Genomic DNA, 23,153 nt, shown 5'->3' on the forward strand with positions numbered 1-23,153 from the left:
TCTTGTGTTTTGGCTGGTAGCCAAATATTCAGGGAGGGGTATGTATGAAGCATTGAGGAGTTAACTACCATCAGAGTTCTACATGGAACTCTGATAAAAGTTGTGTTTATACCCCAACTGTCCTGACTACACTAGCAATCAACAATCTTTGCTTAGGAATCTATGCAAAATGTATATAAAAATCTTTTACAAAGCCTCCCAAAATACCCTTTCCCATGGAGTGCCAGAACACTCAGCCTCCTTTGATGAGATCTAAACACAGCAGAGGTCATTTCTTTGGAATCATCAGTGTAAGATATTCTATATGACTTCTGCAATGTCATAGCAGGATCTCTCTCTTTTTATATTGGTGAACAGATGTAAAGTTTTAGCTTCAATATAAAGGTTACTGCATAAATTCTGTATGCCTTTGTAAGTCCTGTGACATGGTAAATAAAGTAAGAAAAGCCAGCATCTACACATATACTATAAAAGTCTCATATCAGTTTTCATCAGCAGATGAAGAGTTACATACCAAACATGTGCAAACATGTAATACTAGAGCTTTCCAACTCAAAAAAATACTAAGCTTTTTCTCAAACTAACAATGATTATATTCCTCCGAGGGCTATGAATACGTACAGTTTGAAGGTTTTATGTCCAACTATTCTTAAAGTTATTTGAGGGCAGAAAAGGGTCACTGAGATTTTTTTTTTAATCATTTTATAGAAAAACAGCTGGACTGATTTAGTCTAACATCTTCCAGCTATGAAATGGGAAGAATAGCTGGAAGATGTTAGAGGTTCGTGCTGTTCAGGTTCATGCTGTTCCCCGCACAAACCTGAACAGCATGACAGCATTTCAGAAAGAAAGCAAGATTTCTTGGCCAGGCGTAGCAACTCAGGCCCGTAATCCCTGCACTTTGGGAAGCTAAGGAGGATGGTTCACCTGAGGTCGGGAGTTTGAGACCAGACCAGCCTGGCCAATTTGGTGAAACCCTGTCTCTACTAAAAATACAAAATTAGCCAGGCCTAGTGGCACATGCCTGTAATCCCAGCTACTTGGGAGGCTGAGGCAGGAGAATCGCTTGAACCCAGGGAGATGGAAGTTGTGGTGAGCCGAGATCAAACCACTGCACTTTAGCCTGGGGCAATAGAATGAGACTCCATCTCAAAAAAAAAAAAAAAAAAAAAAGAGAGAAAGCAAGGAGATTTCTGTGTTGGAAAGTTGATATTCTTGGATTTGACCAACTGTTATTTATTAAAGCTGCTATCAATCTTAAGAATATGACTTCTCATAATAAATAAATCTGAATAAGAAAATATTTTTTTCTAAAAGTAGGCTTATACCAGGTAGGAGAGAAAATAGAAACTCAAAACATTATGACTTCATTGTTACATTTACTATTTCTACCAATCTACATGTATATATATAAACAAGGAGTAACATTTAAAGAAAAAAGCTGGGCTGGGCATGGTGGCACACACCAGTAATCCCAGCACTTTGGGAGGCTGAGGCAGCAGGATCCCTTGAGCCGAGGAGTTCAAAACCAGCTTGGACAATATAGGCAGATCCTTGTCTCTAAAAATAAGTAAATAAATAATTGAAAGACTGTAGACTATTTCTAAAACTCTATTAAAGTTCAACCTATTCGCACACATTTCTCTCTTTTTTTTTTTTTTTTTTTGAGACAGAGTCTTGCTCTGTCACCTAAAACTGGAGGGCAGTGGAGCAATCTCAGTTCACTGCAACGTCCTCCTCCCAGGTTCAAGTGATTCTCCTCCCTCAGGCTTTTGAGTAGCTGGGATTACAGGCATGCACCACCACTACACCCGACTAATTTTTATATTTTTAGTAGAGATGGGGTTTTGCCACATTGACCAGGCTGGTCTCAAACTCCTAAACTCAAGTGATCTACCCACCTCAGCCTCCCAAAGTGCTGGAATTGCAGGCATGAGCCACCATGCCCTGCCTCTCACACATTTTTTAGTCTTTCACTCTTCACCAAAATATTAATCTTGGTTTTGAGTAGTCTCTGCCTTCTAACACGCTCAATCCTTTACAAAAGTTTGACTGTACTGCCAGGTGCAGTGGCTCACGCCTGTAATCTCAGCACTTTGGGAGGCCAAGGCAGGTGGATCACCTGAGGTCAGGAGTTCAAGACCAGCCTGGCCAACATGGTGAAACCTTGTCTTTAAAAAAAAAAAAAAGTTTGGCTGTGTGTTGTCATACCATCCTCACAAATTAGATGGTTATGAAACATGGTATATTTGTTCATTTTAATTGATGAGCCTCTTAGATCATATGCAGATTTCCACTGACTGTAGGAGAAATCTATATATTGATATGGATGGATACTCAATATATTATTGAATGTTTATGAAATTTGGAAGGGGAGAGCAATTGGAATAATGCTCTTGAATTAGTTGCCAATAAAACTCAAGAGGGAACACCTTAAAGGGGTTAAAATAAAAAATATTATGTTATGGCCCAGGCGTGGTGGCTCATACCTATAGTCCCAGCACTCTGGGGCCAGAGGTGGGCAGATCACGAGGTCAGGAGATCAAGACCATCCTGGCTAACATGGGGAAACACCATCTCTAGTAAAAATACAAAAAATTAGCCAGGCATGGTGGCACACGCCTGTAGTCCCAGGTGCTCAGGAGGCTGAGGCAGGAGAATCGCTTGAACCCGGGAGGCAGAGGTTGCAGTGAGCTGAGATCGCGCACTGTACTCCAGAATGAGACTTTGTCTTAAAAAAAAAAAGTTATGTATATTTTTAGCATGACAAAAAAAATTCAAAGGGGGAAAATAGCAGAAAAACATGAGAAAAAAAGTTCATATATGTTGAAGGGGTTCTGGGACTACCTTGAATAAACAATGCAATGGCATCAGGTTCTTTGATTATGGTATGGCAGATTTACATATCTCATGCTTAGAGTAGAGCAAAACTGAAATGGCCAGCTAGTATAAGAAATAAAATCCGCAGAACGATCCAAGATGGCCGATCGCTAACATCCCGGGATTGCAGCTCTCAGGGAAGGCGCGGAGAACTAGAGGACGCCACACTTTCAGACAAAGTCTGGTCGCTCACGGAGCAGAAGATCCCCCAGTGGTGGAAACACACGGGTCGCCAGCGCGACACTCGTGGTCGGCGCAGCGTTTCCGCCGGCACCTCGGCAGGGCAGCTCTCGGAGCAGAGTAAACGGGACCGGTTCCCCTTCTGACCGAGGTTTGGAGCCCCGGGAAGGCAGAGTTGCCTACTACGGACACAAGAAGGAAGCCCGACAGGAGAATCCTGGGCAGAAAAGCACCGTAAGTTTTAACGCCGCTGCTCTGGCCCTGGGAACTAACAACCTGGACGTCCACTCAAGAGACCTAATCTGAAAGTTGGTAATTTCAAAGACGGCAGGAGGATAAATTTACAATGACGGGAAGAAACCAGCGTAAAAAAGCTGAGAATACTCAAAGTCAGAACGCCGCTCCCTCTAAAGATGATCACAGTTCCACATCGACAATGGAACAAGGCTTGATGGAGAACGAGCGCCTCCTGATGACAGAATCACTCTTCAAGGAATGGATAATAACAAACTTCGGTGAGTTAAAAGAACATGTTGTAGCCCAACGTAAAGAAACTAGGAACTTTGAAAAAAGGTTTGATGAAATCCTATTGAGAATAGACAACTTAGAGAGGAGTATGAGTGAATTAATGGAACTGAAGAATACAATACAGGAACTCCGAGAAGTATGCACAGGTTTAAACAGTCGAATTGTCCAAGCAGAAGAAGGGATATCAGAGGTCAAAGTCCAACTTAATGAAATAAAACGTGAAGAAAAGATTAGAGAAAAAAGGATAAAAAGGAATGAGCAAAGTCTCCAAGAAATGTGGGACTATGTGAAAAGACCAAATTTACGTTTGATAGGTGTACCTGAATGTGACGGAGAGAATGAATCCAAGCTGGAAAATACCCTTCAGGATATTATTCAGGAAAATTTTCCTAAACTAGCAAAGCAGGTCAACATTCAACCCCAGGTAATACAGAGAACACCACAAAGATATTCCTCAAGAAGAGCAACCCCAAGGCACATAATCGTTAGATTCACCAGGGTTGAAACGAAGGAGAGGATACTAAGGGCAGCCAGAGAGAAAGGTCGGATAACCCACAAAGGCAAGCCTATCAGACTTACAGCAGATCTCTCAGAAGAAACTCTACAGGCCAGAAGAGAGTGGGGGCTAATATTCAACATCCTCAAAGAACAGAACCTTCAGCCCAGAATTTCATATCCAGCCAAACTAAGCTTCACAACTGAAGGAAAAATAAAATCTTTTATGAACAAGCAAGAACTCAGAGATTTTATTACCACCAGGCCTGCTTTACAAGAGCTTCTGAAAGAAGCATTACACACAGAAAGAAACAACCAGTATTAGCCTTTCTAAAAATACACCAAAAAGTAAAGAGCACCAACATAAAGAAGAATTTACACCAACAAATGGATAAAACAGCCAGTCAACATCAAATGGCAGTAACCCTAAATTTAAATTGACTAAATTCCCAATCAAAAGACACAGCCAAAACCCAATGGCATGTTACATCCAGACCTGTTTCACATGCAAGGATACACAAAGACTCAAAACAAAGGGATGGAGAAAGATTTACCAACCAAATGGAGAGCAAAAATAAATAATAAATAAATAAAAAGCAGGAGTTGCAATTCTTGTATCGGATAAAATAAATTTTAAAGCAACAAAGATATAGTGGTAAAAGGATCAATGCAACAACAAGAGCTAACGATCCTAACACCCAGATAGGAGACTTAGATTCAATGAGACAGAAAATTAATAAGGATATCAAGGACTCGAACTCAGATCTGGAACAAGTAAACTTAATAAATATTTATAGAGCTCTCCACTTCAAATACACAAAATATACATTCTTGTCAATACCACATTACACCTACTCATAAGTTTAAATAAAACATTGACTGGCCATTATTAATACCCAATTTTTTTCAAAATAAAGCAATATTTCCATTTACTCTCCCTCTTTCTCTTCCTCTTTCTTCCTCTCCTTTACTTATTTTTTTTTTTTTTCTTTCCTTCTCTCAAAAAAAAAGAAATCAACTTGTAAACCTCTAGATCCAGGTTGGCAATGTCTCTTTCATTGCTTGATTTCCTTTCTTCCCTTCCCTCCCTCCCTCCCCGCTTCCTCTCTTCCTTCCTTCCTTCATCCCTTCCTTCCTCCCTACCGTCCTTCTTCCCTTCCTTCCTGCCTTCCTCCCCCCTCCCAAAAAAAAAAAAAAAAAAAAAAAAAGAAATAAAATCCAGCCACTCGTCGATTTTATATTTATATATTTTATATTTATATATATAATATATTTTTATATTTATATTTTATAAAATCATAGTGAAGTATGATTATAGACACTTAAAGAGTAAAATTAACAAACACTTCTCAACTTTTAATTTCAAGAATTAAGATGTAACTATCATCCTAGAGTTGCAAAATTTTAAGACAGGAAGAGATCATTTTTTAGTTATAAAGAATACTGGCAGCCAGTCATGGTGGCTCACACCTGTAATCTCAGCACTTTGGGAGGCCGAGGCGAGCAGATCACGAGATCAGGAGTTTGAGACCAGCCTGGTCAACATGGTGAAACCCCATTTCTACTACAAATACCAAAAATTAGCTGGGTGTGGTGGCAGGTACCTGTAATCCCAGCTACTCAGGAGGCTGAGGCAGGAGAATAGCTTGAACCCAGGAGGCAGAAGTTTCAGTGAGCCAAGACTGTGCCACTGCACTCCAACCCAGGCAACAGAGCGAGACTCCATCTCAAAAAAAAACTACTGGCCGGGATCACTGTCTCATGCCTGTAATCCCAGCACTTTGGGAAGCCGAGGCAGGTGGATCATTTGAGGTCAGGAGTTTAAGACCAGCCTGGCCAACATGCTGAAACCCCGTCTCTACCAAAAATACAAAAATTAGCCAGGTGGTAGTTGGCGTACACCTGTAATCCCAGCTACTCAGGAGTCTGAGGCAGGAGAATTGCTTGAGCCTGGGAGGCAGAGGTTACAATGAGCTGAGATTGTGCCACTGCACTTCAGTCTGGGTGACAGAGCAAGACTCTGTCTCAAAAAAAAAAAAAAAGGAATACTGATCCCAGATGAGAATAAAAGATTTGCCCCAAATCACACCATTACTCTAGACTGTGAATCTTCAATCATTGATTCAACATCTTTGTATTTGGTGCCTAAAATGTGGCAGGCATTGTGAATTGGACTATAGAGATGAGTAGGACACTTAGACCCTCCTCACATGGCAGTGCATGACAAACAGGATAGCAGACCTGTTCGATGGGGCGATGTAGTTGAGTGCAATGGTACAATTATGTACACACTCCCCGGCAGTACAGAGAGTGATTCTGTCTCAAAGGTTCTTTTTTTTTTTTTGAGGCAGAGTCTTGCTCAGTCACCCAGGCTGGAGTGCAGTGTCATTATATCGGCTCACTTGCAACCTCTGCCTCCCAGGTTCAAACGATTCTTCTGCCTCAGCCTCCTGAGTAGCTGGGACTACAGGTGTGTGCCATCAAGCCCGGCTAATTTTTGTATTTTTAGTAGAAACGGGGTTTCACCATGTTGGACAGGCTAGTCTGGAACTCCTGACCTCGTGATTTGCTCACCTCAGCCTCTTGAAGTGCTGGGATTTCAGGCATGAGCCACCAAGCCCGGCTCAAGAGTTCTTCATGAGAAAAAGTAGAAAGACTTCATAAAGAGAAGGCATTCTTTAACCAGATCTCCAACCAATAAGTAAAGAAAGAAGAAAAAGGAGACATCACACAGTCTGAAGTTCGGCGTGGCTGCAAGGATGGGGGACAGGTGAGAAACGGGACAGGAGGAAAGAATGGAAAAATCATGCAGCTCGAAGGGAAGATAGAATTGTGTATGTCTAATGACCTTGTGCTAAATCACTTAGATTTTATGCTGGAGGCCACAAAGGCAAGACATTCAAGCTGGAAGTAGGAAATGTATTTTTGAAAGAGAACTCTCACAGAGGGCTGGAGAACAGATTATAAAGAAAGAAACTGGAGCCTGGAAGGCCCATTGCCAAGATGCAGCAATGGTACACTCAATACTTTATTTTCGTTGTCCAGCAAAGACCTTTGGGGTTATGATGTTGTCACCCTCCAGTACAAAGCCAAGATAGCAAACTGTGAACTGCAGTTCAACCCTGACCGATCACTGGCTTCTTCTGAAGCTTCTGCTACCAGCCCATCTTCATGTAGACCGAACATTCCTTTTCCCTCAAATTCATCAAAATGTACTCCTAGAGCCAAATGCAGTGGCTCACGCCTGTAATCCCAGGACTTTGGGAGGCTGAGGCAGCTGGATCACTTGAGGTCAGGAGCTCAAGACCAGGCTGGCCAACATGGTGAAAGCCTGCCTGTACTAAAAATACAAAAATTAGCTGGCCATGATGGCACATACCTGTAATCCCAGCTGCTTGGGAGGCTGAGGCAGGAGAATCGCTTGAACCTGAGAGACAGAACTTGCAGCGAGCCAAGATTGTGCCATTGCACTCCAACCTGGGTGACAGAGTGAGACTATCTCAAAAAAAAAAAAAGGCTGGGCATTGTGGCTCATGCCTGTAATCCCAGCACTTTGGGAGGCTGGGGCAGGTGGATCACCTGAGGTCAGGAGTTCGAGATCAGCCTTGCTAACAGGGTGAAACCCCATCTCTTAAAAAAAAAAATGTGTTTCTGTCTCTAAGACTTTCCTAGAGTGGAGAAATGGGATTTGTCTTTCTACGTGATAGTATACAGATGAGCACAAAGAGGATATGGGTTTGCATCTGAAGATACAGATCTGGAAGGCATCTGTGAAGCAGGAAGCCATAGAAAGAATCCAGTCACGGCTGGGCACAATGGCTCACACCTGTAAACCCAGCACTTTGGGAGGCCTAATGTGCTCTGCCACCAGGCTGGAGTGCAGTGGCGCAATCTCGACTCACTGCAACCTCAATCTCCCGGGTTCAAGCGACTCTCCTGCTGGTATTAAAGGCATGGGCCACCACTCCCACCTAATTTTTGTATTTTTAGTAGAGATGGGGTTTCACCATGTTGGCCAGGATGGTCTTGATCTCTTGACCTCTTGATCTCTTGGCCTCAGCCTCCCAAAGTGCTGGGATTACAGGTGTGAGCCACCTCACCCAGCCAATCATGGTACTTCTAACCATGAAATACTATGCAGCCAAAATCGATTACAAGTGTGTAGGGGGGCTCTATATGTAGTAATATGGAAAGATATAACCAACATACACCATTGCATGAAGAAAATGCAGAAGGTTATGCAAAGTATGCTACCATTTGCATGAGGAAAAAATATGTGTAAACTTCTGTGTTAAACAAATGTTTACTATCTTTTGAGGATTACTCAAGAAATTGATAACAATGGTGGCTGGAGCCAAGAGGATTAGTGGCTCATACCTGTAGTCTCAGAACTCTGGGAGGCTGAGATGGGCAGATAACCTGAGGTCAGAAGTTCAAGACTAGGCTGACCAACATGGTGAAACCCCCTCTCTACTAAAAATAAAAAAATTACCTGGGCCTGGTGGCATGTGCCTGTAATCCCAGCTATTTGGGAGGTTGAGGCAGGAGAACTGCTTGAACTCGGGAAGCAGAGGTTACAGTGAGCTGGGATCACACCATTGCACTCCAGACAAAGACTCTGCCAAAAAAAAAAAAAAAAGGCCCGGGTGCGATGGCTCATGCCTGTAATCCCAGCTCTTTTGAGGCTTAGGCAGGTGGATCATGAGGTCAGGAGTTCAAGACCAGCCTGGATAATATGGTAAAACACTGTCCCTACTAAAAATACAAAAATTAGTCGGACATGGTGACACACACCTGTAATCCCAGCTACTCAGGAGATTGAAGCAGGAGAATCACTTGAACCCAGAAGGTGGAGGTTGCAGTGAGGCGAGATCATGCCACTGTCCTCCAGCCTGGGCAACACAGCAAGACTCCATCTCAAAAGAACCAACAAAACAAAGCAAAAAAAAAAAAAAAAAAACAGTGGACCTAAATAGCTAGGAAACTGAGGAGGAAAGGATGCTTATTTTTCATTGTACACCCTTTTGAACTTTGTGTATTTTATACCATGCGTACATAATACTTGTTTAAAAATTAAGGTTAGTTTAAAAAATAAGCTGGGCATGATGGTATGTGCTTGTAATCCGAGCAACTCAGAAGGCTGAGGCAGGAGGATCCCTTAAGCCCAAGAATTTGAGACCAGCCTGGACAACATAGCAAGACCCCATCTTGAAATAAAATAAATGTTAAAAATAAGCAATTACGGGCACAGCAGTCACCAGGACTCCAAGATGTCATCAATCACACTAGTGAAGGACAAAAAACTTCTGGAGGTCAAACTAGGCAAGCTGTCACACTGGATCTCGATGTGGGACTTCACCCCTAGTGGCATTGCCAGAGCGTTTCAAAGAGGGTGCTACCAGTACTACAACAAGCACATCAACGTGAAGAAGGGAGCATTTCAGGGGTTACCATGGTGCTGGCAGGCCACGTGTTTTTCAGCTACTGCCTTTCCTACAAGCTCAAGCATGAGCGGCCACACAAGTACCACTGAAGAAGAGGGCACGCTCTGCACACTCCCCACAACCTTCTTGGCCTGAACCCCTCCATGAGGGTCACAATCTCAATCATTGCTGAATCCTTTCATATTCTAATGAGAATTAACCTCCAAATAAAAGATGACTGGTTTTTAAAAAAGGTAATTACATAAGAATTGTTTAAGCAAGAAAACACAATGAAATAAAGAAAAAAAGATTTATATGAAAATAACTCACTTTCCCACCCTATATACAGGGGAAATCTAGTGTCCCTCCCACTACCCTCAAGGAATCTTTTTTTTTTTTGACACAGAGTCTCGATCTGTCACCCAAACTGTAGTGCAGTGGCGAAATCTCGGCTCACTGCAACCTCCACCTCCTTTTTTTTTTAGATGAAGTTTCACTTTTGTTGCCCAGGCTGGAGTGCAATGGCATGATCTCAGCTCATGGCAACCTCCGCCTCCCAGGTTCAAGCAATTCTCTTGCCTCAGCCTCCCAAGTATCTGGGATTACAGGCATCTGCCACCACGCCCGGCTAATTTTTTTTTTTTTTTTTTTTTTTAGTAGAGACGGGATTTCTCCATGTATGTCAGGTTGGTCTTGAGCTCCCGACCTCAGGTGATCCACCCACCTTGGCCTCCCAAAGTGCTGAGATTACAGGTGTGAGCCACCATGCCCGGCTCTTCAAGGATTCTTGAGGAAAAGAAGGGCTGTGCATTTCTCCTAGTGACCTCGTATTCTGACATCTTGATTTCACTGGATTCTTAGACTCAACTCCAATTCCTGCCTCCTACATATGCTGCTTATCACCGTGAACAGTAGCAGCAGTCACTGGCTCTAATTAAGCCTGCTTTTCCCTACAAAGCCCTCCATACAGCTCTTTTCAAAACTCTATCTATTAGTAACAGAAATGGGGAGGTCTTTTCTCCTTCTAGTTAGTACACAATCCAAAAATTTGAGCCAGGCGCAGTGGCTCACACCTGTAATCCCAACATTTTGAGAGGCCAAAGCAGGAGGATTTCTTGAGCCCAGGAGTTCAAGACCAGCCTGGACAACACAGTCAGACCCCACCTCTACAAAATATTTAAAAATTAGGGTGGGCACAGTGGCTCACGCCTGTAATCCAAGCACTTTGGGAAGCCGAGGCTGGTGGATCACAAAGTCAGGAATTCAAGACCAGCTGGCCAACATGGTGAAACCCCATCTCTCCTAAAACTACAAAAATTAGCTGGGCACTGTGGCAGGTGCCTGTAATCCCAGCTACTGGGGAGGCTGAGGCAGGAGAATCACTTGAACCCAGGCAGCAGAGGTTGCAATGAACTGAGATTGCACCACTGTTGCCTGGGGAACAGAGTGAGACTCCATCTAAAAAAAAAAAGGGGGTGGTCTCTCCTTGCCACGGTGCGCCAGAGCAGAGTACCAGTCTGAGGCTGAGGGAGTCATGGCAGAAAGGCCTTTAGAAAGTTTCTCCCACTCTTTGACCGAGTATTGGTTGAAAGGAGTGCTGCTGAAACTGTAACCAAAGGAGGCATTATGCTTCCAGAAAAATCTCAAGGAAATGTATTGCAAGCAACAGTAGTCGCTGTTGGATCGGGTTCTAAAGGAAAGGGTGGAGAGATTCAACCAGTTAGCGTGAAAGTTGGAGATAAAGTTTTTCTCCCAGAATATGGAGGCACCAAAGTAGTTCTAAATGACAAGGACTATTTCCTATTTAGAGATGGTGACATTCTTGGAAAGTACGTAGACTGAAATAAGTCACTATTGAAATGGCATCAATGTGAGGCTGCCCTGAAATCTTTCATCATGTAAATAATTTCCATATCTCTCTTTTATAATAAACTAATGATAACTGAAAAAAAAAAAAAAGGGAGGATTGCTTGAGCCCAGGAGTTTGAGGTTTCTGTGAACCATGATCACACTGCTACATTCTAGCCTAGGCAACAGAGCAAGACCTTGTCTCAAAAAAAGAAATTGATGTATGAGTCCCAGCTACCTCCATAGTAGAGATCAGCTACCCAAGTGGTGCCAGCAACCAGCCAGAGAGAGACTCTCTCTAAAATTAAAAAAAAAAAAAAACCTGACTGCCCAGGAACCTGTGGCCATAAATTGCACACTAAGTTCCAGAATTCTCTCTCACTTGAGAATTCTGCAATGAATTTTTTGGTCTTGACCTCTCTAGGAAGCTCACACAATACTGCATGCCTTCTACCTAAATCTTTCTTTCTTAAACTATTGTTTCAAGGATCATCTCAAGCAGTTTCAAGAACTTCTCTGCAACCCCAGAACTTTGGGAGGCCGAGGGGGCAAATCACCTGAGGTCAGGAGTTTGACACCAGCCTGGACAACATAGTGAAACCCCGTCTCTATTAAAAATATAAAAATTAGCTGGGTGTGATGACGAGTGCCTGTAATCGCAGCTACTCGGGAGGCTGAGATAGGAGGATCACTTGAATCCGGGAGGCTGAGGTTGCAATGAGCTGAGATCATGCCACTGAACTCCAACCTGGGAGACAGAGAGAGACTCCATCTCAAAAAAGGGAGCTTATTTGACTTTGAAATCTCTTTCAAGAACCAAAATGTCCTGTGATGTCCTGTGCAGGTGAATTTGTTAGCAATGGTTGGTTAAGTGTTGTATTCCTAGCAAAAACACACTCTTGGCTGAGCTCTAGAGGGATGACTGAAGCCAACATGCAGTTGGGTATGTCCCCAGAGTTCAAAACTGCTTAGCCCAGAGGTCAGCCACCTGGATGCCAATCCTCCATCCTGCAGGGCTTACTCTGACATAGTTTGTATATTAGTCCCCACCTAAATCTCATATCAAACTATAATCCCCAATATTAAAGGTAGGGCCTGGTGGAGGTGACTGGATCCTGGGGGTGGATTTCTCATGAGAATGGTTATCAGCACCATCCCCTTGGTGCTGCCCTTGAGATAGTGAGTGAGTTCACAGGAGATCTGGTCATTGAAAAGTGTGCAGCACCTCTCCCCAACTCTCTGTCTTACTCCTGCTCACCATGTGAGACACCTGCTCCCCCTTTGCCTTGGAAGCTTCCCAAGGCCTCCCCAGAAGCAGGTGCCACTATGCTTCCTGTACAGTCTGTAGAGTCATAAGCCAATGAAACCTCTTTTTTTATATATTACCCAGTCTCAAGTATTTATCTTTTTTTTCTTTCTTTTTTTTTTTTTTTTTGAGACGGAGTCTCGCTCTGTCACCCAGGCTGGAGTGCAGTGGCTCGATCTTGTCTCACTGCACCCTCTGCCTCCTGGGTTCAAACAATCCTCCCACCTTATCCTCCCAAACAGCTGAGACTATAGGCACATGCTACCTATCCAACTAATTTTTACATTTTTGTAGAGACAGGGTTTCACCAAGTTGCCCAGTCTGGCCTCGAACTCCTGAGCTCAAGTGATTCGCCCACCTCAGCCTCCCAAATTTCTGGAATTATAGGCATGTGTCACCACACCCAGCTGGAACACCACTTTTACTTGAAAGAGCAACTGACAGATGTATGATTATTTAGGCTTCGATGTTTGGCACACTGTCTCAATCTTAAATGAAGTGAACCTGTCACTTTAAGGAATTCAAGTGACAGTGTTGGTTGCCAGTAATAGAATTTGAGCTTTCAGCCGGGTGCAGTGGCTCACACCTGTAATCCCAGCATTGTGGGAGGCCGAGGCGAGTGGATCACCTGAGGTCAGGAGTTTGAGACCAATCTGACCAACGTGGTGAAACCCCATCTCTACTAAAAATACAAAAATTAGCTGGGCATGGTGGCAGACACCTGTAAAACTAGCTACTTAGGAGCCTGAGACAGGAGAATCACTTGAACCCAGGAAGCAGAGGTTGCAGTGAGCCGAGATCACACCATTGCACTCCAGCCTGGGCAACAACAGGGAAATTCCATCTCAAAAAATAAATAAATAAATAAATAAAATAAAATTTGAGCTTTCAAGCAAAACGTAGAATTTTCAAAAACTTGAATCTGCCACTGTGAGCTTGAAATCTTCCCAATACTTAAGATTTTTCTGCTGAGATCAATGATGATAATCACAAATGTGATTCTTTCAATATTGTGTAATGAAAACACCAATATTTGGAAGCACTGCATCATTCAGGGAACTAATATTTTCCACATGACCAGTGCATGATGTTACAAAATTATGCATGGGCAAAAGATCCATTCATGGTGCAAAATAAATCAATGAATTTTAATATGACAGAGTACAAAAAGTTCATTGATGTGGATTCAGATTCTACATTGCAACTACATTTTAAGAAATTACCACTTGACAAGTTTTGGTAGGGTACCAAAGAATAATACCTACAATTATCTAAAAATGCTCCTAAAATACTCCTCTATTTTCCAGCTTTATGTCTATGTGAGGCTGTAGTTTCTTTAACTACTTCAACCAAAATAACATTACAACAGATTGATTGCAAAAGCAACTATGAGAACCAAACGTCTTTTGTTAGACCAAATATTAAACACATTTGTAAAACCGTGAAACACCATTCTTCTCATTAAATCCTTTTTGTTTCGGAATAAATTTTTTTTTTTTTTTTTTTTTGAGACGGAGTTTCGCTCCTTACCCAGGCTGGAGTGCAATGGCGCGATCTCGGCTCACCACAACCTCCGCCTCCTGGATTCAGGCAATTCTGCCTCAGCCTCCTGAGTGGCTGGGATTACAGGCACGCGCCACTATGCCCAGCTAAGTTTTTGTATTTTTAGTAGAGACGGGGTTTCACCGTGTTGACCAGGATGGCCTGAAATAAATATTTTTATAAAATACGTATTATTGGCGGGGCGCGGTGGCTCACGCCTATAATCCCAGCACTTTGGGAGGCCGAGGCGGGTGAATCACGAGGTCAAGAGATCGAGACCATCCTGGTCAACAAGGTGAAACCCCGTCTCTATTAAAAATACAAAAACTTAGCTGGGCATGGTGGTGCGCACCTGTAGTCCCAGCTACTCGGGAGGCTGTGGCAGGAGAATTGCTTGAACCCAGAAGGTGGAGGTTGCGGTGAGCCGAGATCGCGCCATTGCACTCCAGCCTGGGTAACAAGAGTGAAACTCCGTCTCAAAAAAAAAAAAAAAAATACATATTATTTGTGCTAATATGTATATGGTTTTTACTGTCATTTTTAAATGAATTAATGATTACTTTTAAGTTTGTCTAATTTCTAATATAGTAAACATTGATAAATAGAACTCACAAAATAAAAGCTCAATTTTTAAGAGTAGAAATGGGTGCTGAGACCAAAAAGTTTAAGAACCATTGGTTTTACTGAACAGACAAGGTCACTTTAGAATGTATCTGCTTTTTGTTCAGGGAAAATCGATGACTGGACTTCCTTAGTTATGTAAATATATGATGAACAGGCGCTACCGCTCTGGGAGAATGGTAAGAGGACCTTTTGTAACCTGTCAAAGTCTCCCTCAAAGCTTGGTATACAGAGGTGGTCGCTAGGAGTAAATCTGCCTCGGGACCAAGAAGCTTCCTGGGAAGAAAGCAAACAAACCGTGGCCCTTCTCTTTGAGATACAGTGTCCTTGCAACCACTCAGAAGGCTGGAGAACTGGTGGGAACAAAGGACATCAAAGGCTTCAAAGGGGTGAACTCACTGTGAGACAGCGAAGAATTCTGCACAGGTGACCCAGGCCTAGAAGGCCATACAGGAGTAATCGCTCCTGCAGAGTGTGAAATTGAGGATGGCAAGCCTCTCTGGGTCTCTGGATCCAGCTACTTTGTCCCAGTGGTTCTTTCTTGGGAATAATGACTAGCCATGGATGTGAACTAGAAGAGAGATTCTCCGGGAGCCCATATGTGGGTATCTGCAGAGATCCGAAATAGCAGTGGCATCATTCCAGCAGTGGGGCCAGGCCTGGGCTGAATCATGCTTCCGCAGTGATAACTGTGGGATGATGATATAAGAAGCAACAGCCCTAAACCAGAGCCCACTGAGGAACTAATTTAATTATTTAGCTTTTTTGCTACTTAATGTTTGAGAGCAGACCTGATCCCTTTGAACTGAATAAGCCCCTATTATTCTGGGATAATTGGAGGGCAATGGACAGTTTTAAAAGAGAGATTCTGGGCCAGGCGCGGTGGCTCAAGCCTGTAATCCCAGCACTTTGGGAGGCCGAGGCGGGTGGATCACGAGGTCAAGAGATCGAGACCATCCTGGTCAACATGGTGAAACCCCGTCTCTACTAAAAATACAAAAAATTAGCTGGGTATAGTGGCGCATGCTTGTAATCCCAGCTACTCAGGAGGCTGAGGCAGGAGAATTGCCTGAACCCAGGAGGCAGAGGTTGCTGTGAGCCGAGATCGCACCATTGCACTCCAGCCTGGGTAACGAGTGAAACTCCGTCTCAAAAAAAAAAAAAAAAAAAATAGAGATTCTGGCTGGGCATGGTGGTTCACGCCTGTAATCCCAGCACTTTGGAGGCTGAGGCAGGTGGATTACAAGGTCAGGAGTTCGAGACCATTCTGGCCAACATGGTGAAACCCCTCTCTACTAAATATACAAAAATTAGCTGGATGTGGTGGTGCATGCATGTAGTCCCAGCTACTTGGGAGGCTGAGGCAGGAGAATTGCTTGAACCTGGGAGGCGGAGGGTGAGCTGAGATTGCGCCACGGCACTCCAGCCTGGCAAGAGAGCAAGACTCCGTCTCAAAAAAGAAAAGAGAGAGAGATTCTGTGGTCAGGCACAGTAGGTCAGACCTGTAATCTGAGCACTTTGAGAGTCTGAGGCAGGAGGATCATTTGAGTCCAGGAGTTCAAGAGCAGCCTGAGCAACATAGCGAGACCCTGTCTTTATTGGAAAAAAAGGGGGTTGGGGGAATAATTACAGAATGCTTCAGAAATGGAGAGGTAGCCAACAAACTCTAAAGGAGATATAGAAAAAAGTTCCCAAAGCACATTAATCAGGACGTTTATTGCCAGGATTTGTAAAACAAAGAATCCTAAATATCAATGATTTAACACAATTAATTAATATTAATTCAGTATTTATATTTTTGTTATGCTCCAGCAGATTTCTTTTTCTTTATTTCTTTGTTGTTGTAGCTGCTGTTGTTAAGATGGAGTCTCCCTCTGTTGCCAAGGCTGGAGTACAGTAGCACGGTCTTAGCATAGTCTTGGCTTACTGCAATCTCTGCCTCCCAGGTTCAAGCGATTCTCCTGCCTCAGCCTCAGGAGTAGCTGGGATTACAGGTGTGAGCCACCACTCCCGGCCAAACCCACAAATTTCACTTACATTCTATTCTCCGGAACCCAGTCACGTGGCCCAACCTAGATGCAAGAGAAGTGGGTAAGGTGGGTTTTCCTGGTTCCAGGAAGGAAATGAAATGGTTTGGTGAACACATAGCATTTTCTCTGCCACACTGAAGTGATTTCTGAGTTAAAGAATGAGGGAGTGTATGGAGAAGGTAAAGGTAGAGAGTGAACATTTTGGATACAGAGCAATGCATATTGAAAGCCCCAGGTGAGCCAGGCATGGTGGCTCATGCCTGTAATCCTAGCACTTTAGGACACCAAGCCAATGGATCATCTGAGGTCAGGAGCTCAAGACCAGCCTGGCCAACATGGTGAAACCTTGTCTCTACTAAAAATACAAAAATTAGCCAGGTGTGGTGGCGTGCACCTGTAGTCCCAGCTACTCAGGAGGCCGAGGCACAAGAATTGCCTGAACCTGGGAGGTGGAGGTTGCAGTGAGCCAAGATTGCACCACTGCACTCCAGGCTGGGCATGGGGAAGGATCTCCATGGGAAGCAGCTGGAGTGAAAAATGTCAGAGGAAGGTATGATAAGCTGTGAGACTAAAAAGGTAAGCAGGGCCCTAACATAAAGAGTCTGTGTGCCATGTAAACCTTCATCCTAAGAGGAATGGAGAGCCATTCAAGGGTTTTAAACAAGGGAGTGATGTGGCCATAAATTAGCTTCTGAAAGATCATTTGGGCTGCAGCAGCACAGAGGCCAGATGCAGTAGCTCACACTTGTTATTTCAGCACTTTGGGAGACCAGAGTAGGAGGATCATTTGAGGCCAGGAGTTTGAGACCAGCCTGGGCAACATAGCAAGATCCCACCACTAACAATGAACTTGTTTAAAAAATTGCACGAAGGCTGGGCACAGTGGCTAACACCTGTAATCCCAGCATTTGAGAGGCCAAGGTGGATGGATCACGAGGTCAGGAGATCAAGACCACCCTGGCCAACAAGGTGAAACTTGGTCTCTACTAAAAATACAAAAATTAGCTGGGTTTGGCAGTGCATGCCTGTAATCTCAGCTACTTGGAAGGCTGAAGCAGGAGAATTGCTTGAACATGGGAGGTGGAGGTTGCAGTGAGCCAAAATCGCACTACTGAACTCCAGCCTGGTGACAAAGCTAGACTCCATACCTCTCTACCCTCAAAAAAATTGTGTGAATGATGAGTTTGGCAATGAGGGGTGAAGAATAGGGGGGAAATGGTGTTGTATACTAAGACAAAGATTTTTTTTTTAAGAGCAGTTTTAAGGGGAAATATAATATGCCAAGTGAACAGCCAAGTGAAGCCAGAGGCCTTTGGGAAACGAGGCCTAAAGACAGATCTTCACTGGAGATGAAAGATGTGATAGGCATCAGTATAGGGATGAAGCTCAAGACTGTAAATGCGGATTACCCAGACAGGCTATGAAGAGCAGGAATGGAAGAAGTGATGGACAGTTAAGTGTTTAACAATCATCTCTCCAGCTAAAGGAGGCCTGATTTGTAGCATTTGCTGATGTCTGTGGTCAACTTCAAGCTACCAACTTGTCATCACTGAGCCTAGCGTTGTGAAGAGATACACCCAGTTTGTTCTTATGAGCTGCTGAGAGCCAACTCCAGCACACTAGTGAATACAAGAGAGCCCAGCATACAAATATTTAAGAGACAGAATAAAAGAAATCTTGGCCGGGCTTGGGGGCTCATGCTTGTAATCCCAGCACTTTGGGAGGCCAAGGCGGGCAGATCACTTGAGGTCAGGAGTTCAAGACCAGCCTGGCCAACACAATGAAACCCTGTCTATATTAAAAATACAAAAATTAGCCAGGCATGGTGGCAGGCACCTGTAATCCTAGCTACAAGGGAGTCTGATGCAGGAAGATCACTTGATCTGAGTTCAAAAAGTCTCTATGTATCTGGGTGTTAGGATCGTTAGCTCTTATTGTTGCATTGATCCTTTTACCACTATATCTTTGTTGCTTTAAAATCTATTTTATCGAACTCAGATCCGGAACAAGTAAACTTAATAAATATTTATAGAGCTCTCCACGTTAAATACACAAAATATACATTCTTGTCAATACCACATCACACCTACTAATAGGTTTAAATGAAATATTGATTGGACATTATTAATACCCATTTTTTAGAAGAAAGTGACATTTCCGTTCTCTCTCCCTCTTTTTCTTCCTCTTTCTTTCTCTCCTTCACTCCTCTTTTTTTTCTTTTCTTCTCTCAAAAATAAATAAATAAAAATAAAAAGGACGATCACTTGAACCGAGGAGGTGGAGGTTGTAGTCAGCCAAGATCAAGCCACTACACTCCAGCCTGGGCAACAGAATGAGACTCCATCTCAAAAAAAAGAAAAGAGAAATACTGAAAGAAGCCTCAGAAAGAATATAAAGGAGGAAAGTTATAGTTGACACTCTCCTCACTCCCGCAAAAAATCAAATAAGTTAGAAACCAGAAATTAGGCCTGGCGGGTGGTCCATGCCTGTAATCCCAGCCAGCACTTTGGGAGGCCAAGGTGGGTGGATCATCTGAGGTCAGGAGTTTGAGACCAGCCTGACCAACATGGTGAAACCCTGTCTCTACTAAAAATACAAAAATTAGCTAAGCATGGTGGCAGGTGCCTGTAATCCCAGCTACTTGGGGGGCTGAGGCAGGAGAATCACTTGAACCTGGGAGGTGGAGGTGGCAACCAGCCAAGACCGAACCATTGCACTCCAGCCTGGGTGACAGAGCTAGACACTATCTCAAAAAAAAAAAAAAAAAAAAAAAATTAGCCGGGTATGGTGGCACATGCCTGTAGTCCCAGCTACTCGGGAAGCTGAAGGCAGGAGAATTGCTTGAACCTGGGAGGCAGAGGTTGCAATGAGCTGAGATTGCACCACTGTACTCCAGCCTGGGTGGCAGAGCGAAACTCCATCTCAAAAAAAAAAAAATTACCATTGGATCTCCATCAGGGGATGGAGACGATTCCACTTCTGGATGGGAGAAGTGGCAAAGTCACATTGCAAAGGGCTATGCAGTCTCAAAGTGGAGGAACTTGCGGTGGCTAAAACAATTTGTTGGGTGTTATATTATTTTTATAGTCCAGACAAATGTAAGTGTAAGTAATGATATAATTTTTATTCTAAAGCATTAAGGAAAGAAATATTCAACTAAACAGGGCCAGACATTGTGGTTTATGCTTGTAATTGCAGCACTTTGTGAGGCTGAGGGAGGAGTATCACTTGAAGACAGGAATTCAAGAGCAGCTTGGGAAACATAGTGAGACCCCATTGCTATACATTTTTAAAAATCAGCTGGGTGTGGTTCATGCCTGTAGTTCCAGCCACTCCAGAGACTGAGACAAGAGGATGATCATTTGAGCTCAGGAGTTCAGGGTTACAATGAGCTATGACCACATCATCATACTGAAGCCTGGGTGACAGGCTTGTTGCAAAAACAAATCAAAAAAAAACAGAGCTTCTCTCAAATAATAAGGTTGTTATAAACATCTCCAAGAGTTTATCCTTTTCTCTACATATACACACAGCAGGCATAATTCCCACTCATCATCAGCCATGTAATTCCCAGTTCTTTTCAATGCAGAAATTTTCTTTCCTTCTTTCTGGTTCTCTGTGGCAGTACTTTCTTCAGTTACCTAAGTTTCTACTTATTTTGGCCACTTGCCACCTAGAATATTAAGTCCCCTGAGACGTGCTGTCAAAGGCAACACTCCTGGAACTGCCTATTGCATTTTTTTTCCACGCTTGTTGGGAAGAGCAAGACTCCCACAGGGCAAAGCAATCTCCTTTGAATCGAGCAGGGGAAAAAAAAACTGGTAAGCGCTGCACTCTGACAAGCAGCTTCTGGTAAAGTCTGCAGAACTACTTTTAAGTGGCTGGGTGGGCATTAACTTTTCATGGAGCTTTGTCGTGGTTGTTGTTGTTACTCGATTTTTGCAGCCAGCAGAGATTTTGCAACAAAGAAAACATACCTAAATTTGTTCTGAAAACTAGTCCTCCATTTTTGTTTAATCAGAAAAAAAAAAAAAAATACAAACTACTTTTTTTTTTTTTTTTCTGGACACAGACAGGGTCTCATTCTGTCATCTAGGCTGGCTTGAATGCAGTGTCATGATCACGGCTCACTGAAGCACAGCTTCAACCCCCCCAGGCTCAAGGTACCTTCCTACATCAGCCTTGTGAATGGCTGGGACCACAAGCGTGCACCACCATGCCTGGCTAATTTTATTTAAAAATTTTTTTGTACAGATGGGGGTCTCCCTATGTTGCCCAGCTGGTTTCAAACTCCTGGGATCAAGCAATCCTCCTGACCCTGCCTCTTAAGTGCTGGGTTTTCAGGCATGCCCAGTCTAAACTGTTTCCTTCAGCTCCTTTTAACTGCTTGTTAAATAACTTGAACAAGCTAAGTTCAAGTTCCAAGTTACAAAAATTGTTGAAGAGAGCATTTATAAAATACTGTATACTCAGTATAAAAATACTTTTATACTTAGTATGAAAATATTGAGATCTGGCTGGGCATGGTGGCTCACGCCTGTAATCCCAGCACTTTGGGAGGCCAAGGCAGGCAGATAATGAGGTCAGGAGTTTGAGACCAACCTGGCCAACATGGCAAAACCCTGTCTCTACTAAAAATACAAAAATATAAGCCAGGCGTGGTAGCAGGTACCTGTAATCTCAGCTACTCAGGAGTCTGAGGCAGGAGAATAACTTGAACCTGGGAGGTGGAGGCTGCAGTGAACTGAGATCATGCCATTGCACTCCAGCCTAGGAGACAACAGCAAGATTCAATCTCAAAACACACACACACACAAAACTGAGATCTCATGCTGTAGGCAAAATAAGTTAAAAATCTGGTGCAACAAGATGAATACAGAATAAGAAAAGAATTAACTAAAGTAAGTAACCTTTCTGAGTTATGCACAGATAGTTCTAATTTAAATTACTGCCCATGCCATAACATTACCTCTGAGATTTTATGATTACTTTGTCTGCTATTATTAACTTAGCTAATAGCATTTGCTCACAAGGAAATAAAACACATATAAAGAAAAATTGACAACAAAATAGTAAGTTGATAAATTTTCTGTTCAAAAGAAAAATAGAAAACATATTTCTATGAAACATGGAAAATTCAATTGTACTTTAATTTTCCAATTAAGTCAAATATCCTATTTGTCTCACTAGATATTTTTTCTATTTCTCACTAGAAATTTTGCATTTTAGTTTTTTAAGACATGATGTTTTTCTCTGTAGCCCAGGCTGGAGTATAGTGGCGCAATCACAGCTCACTGCAGGCTCAAATTCCTGGGCTTAAGCAATTCTCCTTCCTTAGACTCCCAAAGGGCTGGGATTACAGACATGAGCCACTTTGCCTCACCCAGAAATTTTAAAACCTTTCAAATGGGCAATCAGTTATTTCTTTTTCTTTTTCTTTTTTTGAGACGGAGTTTCGCTCTTGTTACCCAGACTGGAGTGCAATGGCGCGATCTTGGCTCACCGCTACCTCTGCCTTCTGGGTTCAAGCAATTCTCCTGCCTCAGCCTCCCAAGTAGCTGGGATTACAGGCGTGCACCACCATGCCTGCTAATTTTTGTATTTTTAGTAGAGACGGGGTTTCACCTTGTTGACCAGGATGGCCTCCATCTCTTGACCTCGTGACCTACCCATCTCGGCCTCCCAAAGTGCTGGGATTACAGGCGTGAGCCACCGCGCCCAGCTGCCATCAATTATTTCATGAAGCTATTGAATATTTTCATAAAAAGAACATGCCAGAATCAATAAATTGATTGATTTCCAATCAATTTATTTTATTTAATTTATGAAAGGTCACTATGCTTATGTACATAAATGTATATGTGTATTATGAATCAAATTTATCTGAAATCCTCCTATGTAGAATAAATTATGAACTTTTCAGATGACATGCATATTTTTCCCATTTTCTTTAATACATTGGGCAGAATTTTCATCTAAGTAAAGTTGATTTTGCTTTTTTGTGGTCATCGTTGTTTCTATTTTTATTTACATAGATGCTAAGTTTTAAGCTTTTGAATAGTGTGTCTGTCTGATATATCACTTCTTCCAGGAGTCTCCCCAAGAGCACTATAAATCTGCAATGAGAAGGAAGTATGGGCAAGTGAATAAGAAAAATGTTCAGGAAAGAATCTTTGCTAAACATTGCACACAATTGAATATTTCACCCTTAAATTATTCTCATCATGTGATTTCCAAACAGTCGCTCATTAGATTTTCACTTGCCTTGATGACCTTAATTAGACTTGTTCCAGATTTACG

At 42.9% G+C, this 23,153-nt stretch overlaps 1 protein-coding gene, 1 long non-coding RNA gene and 1 pseudogene across 3 annotated transcripts in view; all 3 read left to right on the forward strand.

The window, feature by feature from the left end:
• LOC118155270 (uncharacterized) overlaps positions 1-23,153 on the forward strand; it is an 83,006-nt gene that overhangs the window by 59,093 nt on the left and 760 nt on the right. The window contains exon 4 of one of the 2 annotated variants that reach the window (XR_013519582.1): positions 11,842-11,982. The exons of the other annotated variant lie outside the window; for it this stretch is intronic. This is a non-coding gene — a long non-coding RNA (uncharacterized LOC118155270). Of the gene's footprint in view, positions 1-11,841; positions 11,983-23,153 lie in introns of those variants that run through there. 2 annotated transcript variants of the gene reach the window in all.
• Positions 9,185-9,739, forward strand: LOC144576884 (ATP synthase F(0) complex subunit f, mitochondrial pseudogene; annotated as a pseudogene).
• Positions 10,272-11,854, forward strand: LOC100402721 (10 kDa heat shock protein, mitochondrial-like). Its single transcript, XM_054236719.2, has 2 exons — positions 10,272-10,333; positions 11,048-11,854. Exons 1-2 carry the CDS (start codon positions 10,272-10,274, stop codon positions 11,346-11,348), a joined length of 363 nt encoding a protein of 120 aa, XP_054092694.1. The 3' UTR covers positions 11,349-11,854.

Source organism: Callithrix jacchus, chromosome 7 (assembly GCF_049354715.1).
Source record: "Callithrix jacchus isolate 240 chromosome 7, calJac240_pri, whole genome shotgun sequence".
Classification (NCBI taxonomy): domain Eukaryota; kingdom Metazoa; phylum Chordata; class Mammalia; order Primates; family Cebidae; genus Callithrix; species Callithrix jacchus.